The 10,000-nt window shown below is 44.8% G+C and overlaps 1 protein-coding gene across 2 annotated transcripts in view; it reads left to right on the top strand.

The window, feature by feature from the left end:
- The window catches only part of CEBPZ (CCAAT enhancer binding protein zeta), a 165,362-nt gene that overhangs the window by 97,154 nt on the left and 58,208 nt on the right, over positions 1-10,000 (top strand). For both annotated transcript variants that reach the window (XM_075339701.1, XM_075339702.1), the window contains exon 10: positions 3,631-3,697. In XM_075339701.1, coding sequence (XP_075195816.1) covers positions 3,631-3,697 — 67 coding nt within the window. The remainder of the gene's footprint in view (positions 1-3,630; positions 3,698-10,000) is intronic.

Raw genomic sequence — 10,000 nt, 5'->3', positions numbered from 1 at the left:
TGTTGGCAAGCACAGCAGGTAGACGTTTTTTGTAGTTGATGATGAGGTTTGCGCACATGTAAGGAGGAATTTTGGTCCACTCCTCTTTGTCGATCATCTCTAAATCATTAATATTTTGAGGCTATCACTTGGCAACTCAGAGTTTCAGCTTTCTCCATAAGTTTTCTATGGGATTAAGGTCTGGATACTGGCTAGGCCACTCAATAACCTTGTTGAGCCACTCTTTTGTTGCCTTGATTGTATGTTTTGGGTCCTTGTCGTGCTGGAATACCCAGCCACGACCCATTTTTAATGTCTTGTGTAAAAAGCTGGAGGGAAAGGAGCACAATAGGGTCTTACCCAGTAACAAGGAATAAAAATAATAAGAGAATGTGTTCACCTTATTAGGTTGTGTATCACACAACCAGAAGTAAAGCCTGTAACCAGCTGCTGCAGAGTCCACGTGCTGAAGAAGCCAAAGATCTCTCTGGAACACTGTAAATGTGGAACCTTTACTGCACTGCTGGAGATACGACACATACGATTACATGGCTATGGTAGGCTGAAATGTACTCCTTTCACTTGGAATTTGTTGTTACTCAGGGTTTTACCGTGCATGGCTCCATCCATTGTCCCATTGATGCAGTGAAGTAGTCCTGTGCCCTTAGCAGAGAAACCCCCCCCAAACCTTAATGTTTCCACCTCCATGCTTGACAGTGGGGATGGTGTTCTTTGGGTCATAGGCAGCATTTCTCTTCCTCCAAAAACGCCAAGTTGAGTTAAGGCCAAAGAGCTCAAATTGTCTCATCTGACTACAGCACCTTCTCCCAATCACTCTCAGAATCATCCAGGTATTCATTGGCAAACTTCAGACGGGCCTGCACATTTGTCGTCTTGAGCAGTGCAACTTTGCAGGCACTGCAGGATTTTAAGCCATGATGGCGTAATATCTTATCATTCTTGATGACAGTGGTCCCAGCTGCCTTGAGATCATTATCAAGTTCCCCCCGTATAGTTTTAGGCTGATCACTCACCTCCCTCATGATCCTGGATACACACGAGGTGAGATTTTGCATGGAATCCCAGATCAATGTCGATTGACACTCATTTTATAGTTCTTCCATTTTCTTACCATCGCACCAACAGCTGTCTCCTTCTCACCTAGCATCTTATTTAGGGTTTTGTTGCCCATTCCAGCCTTGTGCAGGTCTATGATCTTGTCCCTGACATCCTTAGAAAGCTCTTTGGTCTTGCCCTTGTTGTAGAGGTTAGAGTATGACTTATTACTTGAGTCTGTGGACAGGAGTCTCTTATACAGGTGACAATTTAAGACAGCTGTCTTTAATGCAGGTAACGAGTTGATTATGAGCTTCCAAGTGGTTTGTAGGCGCCAGAACTCTTTAATGGTTTGTAGGGGATCAAATACTTATTTCTCTCTGACAAATACATTTATATAATTTATACAATGTGATTTTCTGGAATTTATTTTGGATTTCCTATCTCTCACTGTTAAAAGTAACCGATCTTTAAACTAATAGACTGTTCATGTCTGTCAGTGGGCAAACTTACAAAATCAGCAAGGGATCAAATAATTATTTCCTTCACTGTATCTGTAACAGCTAAATACTGCAATTTTTTTGTTCAGTACCTTGACATTCAGTTCCGCACTTTATGCCGCAGGGAATTATTGCAATATGAAACGACAATATACACATTCAATTGTACTTTATGCTTATTTTTATAATTCTGCAGTTTCGATTTCTAGCAAATATAATATTGTTTGAATGAAAACCTTTTTATTGAATTTCCAATCACCATAAGGCTGGTTTCAGACGTCCGTGTTTCAGGTACGTGTGACATCTGTTTTTAAAACGGATGCCATACGTACCCATGTTTATTATTTGCTGTTAATCACACGTCCGTGTTTTCACATGGACCGTGTGACCTCTCATGACCCCGCACACACACACGCAGGCATGTCTGTTTTTTCTCCGGCAGCACAGGTGTCACACGGATCGCACACTGATGTGATCCGTGTGATATCAGAGTGACACATACCGGAGAAAACACGGGTCTTTTTAATAAAAAGATTTTCTATATTTACCTCTCTCCAGCGATGCTGTCTCAGACTCTGCTGCCTTCTGCTCCTTATCGCCGCTCATTATACTCACTGAATATTCAGTGCCCTGTGGAGCTGGAAGCAGGAGCAGCGCTGGGGACTTCAGTGCCGGGGACCGCATCGCTGGGTGAGTATACAGCAGAGTGTGTGTGTGTGTGTATGTATGTATGTATGTATGTATGTATGTGTGTGTGTTCAGTGTATACATATATGTGCGCTGTGTGTGTGTGTATGTGCTCGGTGTATCCATGTGTGTCAGGTATGTGTGTATACGTGTGTGTGTGTGTGTGGGGTGAGAACCTGGAAGCTGGAACATTGCGGGGACCGCATCGGGGACTCATCACAGTTCCCAATGAACTCTGTTGAACCCGCGAAGCTGTAGCGGGGGTCACCAGGATGTCATCAGAGTTCATTGGGAACTCCAGTGACCTCCTGGATGTCAGTGTGCTTGCAGAATACTCACCTGTCCTCGCGGTGCTGTCCTCGGCGTTGTTGTATCCAGCGCTGCTCCCCAGCACTGCTCCAGCTTCCAGGTCCTGAGTGCGGTGAATAATCGATGAATATAATGAGCGGCGGTCAGGAGCAGGAGGCAGCAGAGCCAGAGACAGCAGGTAAATATGGAAAATCTTTTTATTTCACAGACATGTGTTTTCTCCGGTACCTGTCACATGTATGCAAACACGGATGTCACACGTGTGCCCATAACCATGCATGTGACTGGTACCTGATTAAACACGGACGTCTGAAACCGACCAAATGGTGAGTGTCTTAAATGGGTTAATTGCAGACTGATCTCTCCATACCATGGTTTGAATTTATACAGAAGTAGTTCCACGTTTCAAAGGTCTGCTGCCATCCCAGTTATCATCACCCCATAGTACAGGAGCTTGGGCAGAAACGTTGTCCAGATATCCAGAGTCTCCATCTGTGGTGGACGTTTCAGGAACCTCCCCTTCCTCTTGCAAGTCTGCAATTAACCCATTAAAAAATACTCACTATGGTGAATATGGTGATTAAAAACTTTATCGCATTTCTATACAATGTTACAATTGCTGGAAATAGATATTGGAGACTTCTAAAATGAGCATAAAATATAGTTGAATTTGTATATTGCTGTTTTTCCATATCACTATTATAGCAGTGATGGCAATAGCTGCATACTGGCAAGGTTTTACACAAAATAGTGAGATGTGAAAAATGGGGTTGGTCCTGCTTTTGTGTATGCAGGGAATTATTGCAGCACCGCTGACTTGAGCTGCTGTTGGTGGTAAGGCACTATCCTTTCATTGATTTTTATTTTTTTTTTTTATTTTTTTTTTTATATTTTGTAGCTTTCATTTCAATAAATTTTTAGTTAATACTGAATCCCTTAACTCTGTGATATGGGTATTTCAATATATACCGTACGGCAGTTTGCTCAGTCACTGGTACTAATATTTTTAGATCCAAGCGCCGTCTCAGTTACACAAGTATGTATGCTTTATGGATGTCACCAATTTATGACATATTATTATTTTAAAAATGATTTTTAGTGAACAGTGCTACTTTCCTTGAAAAAGAAGAGAGTGAAGTCCCAGTTGATGAAATTTTCTTCCACAGGTAAAAACATATTGGAATTATTTGTCTAAAAATGGCTGTAATTCATGAATGGGTAATGCAATTTCTTCATTAAATTAATCTCAGTGATGTTTATCGTAGGCAAGAAAATAAACAGTTGGATCAGATTTTCATAAGTGTATGGTCATAGTGGCTTATTTTTTTTGCCATCAGATTTTCAATTTTATTTTTCTTTTTTTCATTCATCAAGAAGGTTTCTTAAAGGCAATCTGTCAGCAGGATTTCCCTCTCGCCCGCTCTCCCTCTGGCCCGCTCTCCCTCTCGCCCGCTTTCCCTCTCGCCCGCTCTCCCTCTCCTTCCGTTCCCATGTGTCAGATTTTTCTTCTTCCCCTCCCCTCCTCCGCATCCTTAACTTGTCATCCACTGTTTAAAGAAAAAAACAAAACAATAATAAATCAGGTCAAGTCTCCCTTCCTCAAACCAGCCAGACTGCAGGCGTCTAGATACAGCCCATTATTCCCATGGAGACGAGAGGAAGAACAGTAAAGGAAATTGACCGAAATACACACAACCATCATGCAGAGCTCTGTAAAAAATGTTTTCTCGTTCGTCTTATTGGGAGACACAGAACCATGGGATAGTCTGCTCCCGCTATTATTGTGTCTAAATAAAATTAGTTTCTCCCTTTCATACTACCTTGCCTGCCGGAGTCAGGTTTCCTCAATTTCTAACACCAACGCCAGAAAACAAGAATCAAAATGTCACGTGCGGCAGGATCAGGGGTTTCAGTATGTGGACCTCTATCAGCTCATTGTAAAAAGAGAATCCAGCAATAGACACAGAGGAGTAAAAATCAGTATCGCGGTCCATGTCGAGTCCTTAGATTTACCTTCAGATAAGCAGGTTACCACATACAACTGAACGATGAGAAAGGTATAGTAACAATGAGCTGAAAGTATTTCCTTTCTAATCTCTGGTGGCAAGTATAACTCCAGCCACAATTAGAACCAACAAAAGAGTTTCCAGGAAAAGTAGTGTCAGTTGGAAGCAAGGTCTGTCCCAAACCTGCCTTTGGTTAGGCGCCATCTTTTTCTTTTGCTTTGTGTTTTTCATCTTATTTGTAACACAGTGTAATTGTGCACCTTGTTTCACCTGCATAGCGATGGGGAGTATAGGCTGCAATAGTTTAGGCCATATCCTCACATGTTATGTCCAGACCATTTGTAGCTGTATACAATTAGTAGTAGGGTATTGGGATGGAGATCCGTAAGCCAGTTAGCTCTTGCCCGCCACCCCACATATCATGTGTGTGCATGGAGCAGAAGATAGGGAGTTCTGGATTTTCAGGACAGGTAAGTATGACCTTGTCAGGTGTCCCTCTTTCCCTCCTCTTTGCCCCTCTATTCATTACCTAGGGGTGATTTGTGATGATCTATATACAGACGACTTGTGCGGCTGCTGGCTGTCCTGCATGCCCATCTGAGCATTCTTTGCTCAATGGGCTGTAGCCGAGACCGTGTTGTATGGCTGCCAGTTTGTCTGTGGGCCGCTTTTCCTCTTCATCCTGGTGTAAGCGGTCTGGTCACTATTGCTAAGGGTTTTACAGGCAGTCTGCAAGCATGTGAGGCTGTTTGGAGATCTCGGCCAATCGGCTGGCTGCATGTCCGAGACAATCAGGGGCCATGTTTTATTTGCCCAATCAGCACATCTGGTATCTTGGCATGTTAGGTTCCCAGCCTTATGGCTCCGCCTCTTCCCCCTTATGGCCCAGCACCTTTTAAATGGTGTGGGGCACAGAAGAACTTCGGTGTCTTTCACCTCGTGGCTCATGGGGTAACAAATTCCATCAATGTGGATGGGTTAGGCAATAGGCATCTGAAGGCTGGTATTGAGCACTGTAAGGCTAGGTTCACACACTGCGTTTTTTTGACGCTGCGTTTTTGTGCAGTTTTTGCAGCAAAAACCCGCACAAGCGCACCCGCGGCAAAAAACGTGCGTGTTTTGCTGCGATTTGATGCGTTTTTTACTGCGTTTTTGCTCACTGCGTCTTTATGCGTTTTTTATCAGTGAACAAAAAAAAAAAAGGTCTGATGTCATTTCCTTCTTCAATATGTTCTTCATTCTCCACTAGTGTATGCAGGAGAGCAGACAGCTGCAGAACTACAAGGCTCAGCATCCTCCATCCAATAGTGTATGCAGGAGAGGAGACAGCAGCTGTCGAACTACAAGGCTCAGCATCCTCCTTCCAGGACTGTGTGCAGGATTTCTTTGCCCCCCCAAACAAAAAAAATGACGTGGGCTTCGCCATATTTTTGTATGCTAGCCGGGTACAGCAGGCAGGTACGGGCTGCCCCCAACCCCCAGCTGCCTATTTGTACCCGGCTGGGAACCAAAAATATAGAGAAGCCCTTTTTTTTTTAATTATTTCATGAATTTCATGAAATAATAAAAAAAAAAAAAAATGACGTGAGCTTCGCCTAATTTTTGTGTCCAGCCGGGTACAACTAGGCAGCTGGGGATTGGAATCCACAGTGCAGGGTACCCATGCTTTCTGGGCACCCCCGCTGCGAATTGCAGTCCGCAGCCACCCCAGAAACTGGCGCTTTCATAGAAACGCCAACTTCTGGCGCTGTATCCAACTCTTCCAGCTGCCCTGATGCCGGCAAAGCGATCAGATAATGTCAGGTTCAAGTGCCTGAATCACATCACACATCAGCTGATTGTATAAAAGCCGTTTATACAATCAGCAGATGCATCGGTGCAAAAGAGAAAAAAAAAAAAAAAAATACTTATGGGCTGATTACCGGCAGCTCCTAGAGCGAGTTTGATCCCTTCTGATCGCTGCAGGAGCTGCTGGTAATCAGGGATGAAGTCTCCTGACGCATCCGCTGATAGGTTAAACCGGCTGGGCGCTGGCGTCAGCCCGAGACTTACGATCATCTGACGCGTCAGGTGACTGCATCAGGTGATCCATCGCCAGGTCCTGCATCCTGCAGGCATACCTACCCGGGGACACTGCACACAGCCGGAGCGGCGGTACTGGGAGGAGATGGGAGCGGGCATGGCACCGGGAGTCTGCAGACAGGTGAGTATGACTTTTTTTTTTTTTTTTTTCTACTGTTCACTTTTGATTTCGCAGCCGCTTCCACCTCCCGCCCGAACATGGCGCCGCACGGCAGCATACATGCACAGGACGGGAGGTGGACGCAGCGGTGACGGTACCGGGAGGATTCACGCTTCTGTGTTTACTGACAGAAGGAATCCTCTTCCTGTACATGTTACTTGACTACCCACCTCCTGCGTTTATAGCTGCGTTTTTGGGCTTAGAAACGCACCAAAACGCAGCTATTTGCGTTTCTCATTGCGTTTTTCAACATCCCATTGCACTCAATGGATGAAAAGCGCAGTGGAAAACGCGGGAATAATTGACATGCTGCGTTTTTGTGGCACCACAAAAATGCAGCTGAAAAAAAACGCTGTGTGCAGACAGCAAAAATGAAAACTCAGACTTTGCTGGGGAAGCAAAGTCATGCAGTTTTCTGAGCAAAAACGCACCCGAAAGCTGCGGAAAAACGCACTGTGTGAACTTACCCTAACTGTTTTTTTCACTGTTTGAATGGGCTCTGGTGGTTCTTTCTGCCTTTATTTCCTATCTCAGTAAAAGTCTTAGTCTAGAGAGGACTGTGCTCACTCTTTAGCGCAGCCTGCACTTGTTTCTTTCTATGCAGGTATGACTTGTAATTCTAAGTTTTCCATTGGTCAGTCTGTGCCCTATTGTGCTGCCTGTACCCCTCCTGCTTTCCTGCTGGCAACCGCCCTTCCTGCATAGGCTTGTGAGCTAGTTAAATCTGTAGCAGAATTAATCCGGGTGTCCAATACACTGATTACACTTAGTGTTTTCTGTTGACCTCTGCCGCCAAAGGAGCTCCGGTCACCGCAGTGATTTGGATTCTCCAGCTACCTCATACGAGTATGGATGGTCGCGAATACAGTCCAGACGACTTCAGGAATTCTCCACGTCCTGATCTCCTGCACAGGGGAGGTGCCCATGTTCACGGTCTCCTCCTCATGGGGTGCTCTTTTCAGCACTCAGATTCCAGTTCTAGTTTGGAATCTGTGTTATATCCATATCAGATGGGGAAATTGAGGTAAATGGTAGACCGTTTGGTGGTCGGCCGTTGACACCTTTCTATGAGTAACAGATATGTCATCTCTTCCCATTACCAAAACAGGATTTTTAGGAGAGGTTAGCGAGTAGCTAGGTCTTTTTCTAACTATTAAGAATTTCCAGCACAGGAGGAGTGAGGTCAGCAGGTCAGGCCGAAAAGGTCCCTCAGGAACATAGAAGGACTACCTTTAGTTCCTGTCCAGTGGGACACCCCTTTTGATCAGAGTCTAAGCACTCCGTATCCAGAGGCAGTAGAAAGATTTTTTTCCCAAAGTTGACAGTTTATCCCAAGAGGGTGGCCACCTCCTCTTTTTTTCAGGGGTCGTGGCTTGAGGCAGTCGGCAATCTGTGAGTCAGGGAAGTCATATAATACAGAACAGAGTTCACCATCCTACCTCAGGATTGTTTAGTTCATTCTCATCCTCCCATGTCTTTCAGCATCTCTGTATCCAGGGTTCTAGGGCACCTCCGCTTCATTCTATATACATTTGTCACTTACAGCGCACACAGGGCTAACACTTTCACTAAGGACTATCTTCTTTTCCACATGTACACTGCTCACTCAGCAGTACACTCCCCCCGCGGCCATCTTTCTTGCTACATGTACAGCAGCTCTCAGCATTCACTCTGTAGGACATGCCCCCCACAGCCATCTTCTTTACCACCTGTATGGTAGCTCACAGTGTTCACTGTTCCCTCTGATGAGAGTTTTTGAATTGTTGTTAAAGTGAGACACGCCTCCTTATCCCTTTAAGCTGGTGTCACACATAACGACGACGACAACGACGTCGCTGCTACGTCACCATTTTCTGTGACGTTGCAGCGACGTCCCGTCGCTGTCGCTGTGTGTGACATCCAGCAACGACCTGGCCCCTGCTGTGAGGTCGCCGGTCGTTGCTGAATGTCCAGCTTCATTTTTTGGTCGTCACTCTCCCGCTGTGACACACACATCGCTGTGTGTGACAGCGAGAGAGCGACGAAATGAAGCGATCAGGAGCCGGCACTGGCAGCTGCGGTAAGCTGTAACCAGCGTAAACATCGGGTAACCAAGGGAAGACCTTTCCCTGGTTACCCGATATTTACCTTCGTTACCAGCCTCCGCTCTTGCTGCCAGTGCCGGCTCCTGCACTGTGACATGTGGCTGCAGTATGCATCGGGTAATTAACCCGATGTATACTGTAGCAAGGAGAGCAAGGAGCCAGCGCTAAGCAGTGCGCGCGGCTCCTTGCTCTCTGCACTGTGACATGTAGGTGCAGCACACATCGGGTTAATTAACCCGATGTGTACTGTACCTAGGAGAGCAAGGAGCCAGCGCTAAGCGCGGCTCCCTGCTCTCTGCACATGTAGCACAGCGACGTTATGATCGCTGCTTCTGCTGTGTTTGACAGCTAAGCAGCGATCATAACAGCGACTTACAAGGTCGCTGTTACGTCACCGAAAATGGTGACGTAACAGCGACGTCGCTGTCGCTTAGTGTGACACCAGCTTTAGGCTGTGTTTTTCCAGCTATTCATTGAATCCAACCCACTCCATTGTTTCTCTAAGTAAACATAGGCTTGCCGGTAGTAGTACAGGATACAGAATTCAGCATGCTTTTTTCCAGCTGGATCTCGTCATATACACACGTGGGAACATTGTCTAGGACACGGCTGATTCTGGGTAGGACATTTGAACTGGAGGTACACTTGGCCTTCTCCTCATAGCTATACCTACCTACTGGCTATTTTATTCTATTTTCTTTTCTACCATTTTCACCAGGGCTGTGGAGTCGGTAAGCCAAACCTTCGACTCCGACTCCTCAATTTCCCTTGCCCCGACTCAGACTCCCACATATATTGCTTATAGTTAAGTGAAAAATTTATTGTAGTACAATGTGAACGTCAGACATTTTAATCATTTTTATGATACAATAATCAAGATATTTAGATAGAACATAAAATATATTTATTGGAATACAACTTTAGAACACAAACTGTAATAAATTGTAAATATGTAATACAATATGTAGATTACATATATATCTTGTGTGTACATGTATTGTATTATATATATATATATATGTGTGTGTATATGTGTGTGTGTGTGTGTGTGTGTGTGTGTGTGTATATATATATGTATATATGTGTGTATGTATATATGTGTGTGTATCTATATATATATATGTGTGTGTATATATG

The sequence above is a fragment of the Anomaloglossus baeobatrachus genome, chromosome 3 (genome assembly GCF_048569485.1).
Source record: "Anomaloglossus baeobatrachus isolate aAnoBae1 chromosome 3, aAnoBae1.hap1, whole genome shotgun sequence".
In the NCBI taxonomy this organism is placed as follows: Eukaryota; Metazoa; Chordata; class Amphibia; order Anura; family Aromobatidae; genus Anomaloglossus; species Anomaloglossus baeobatrachus.
The sequence above is the reverse complement of the archived record's forward strand: the minus strand, read 5'-3'. Positions and strand labels throughout refer to the sequence as shown.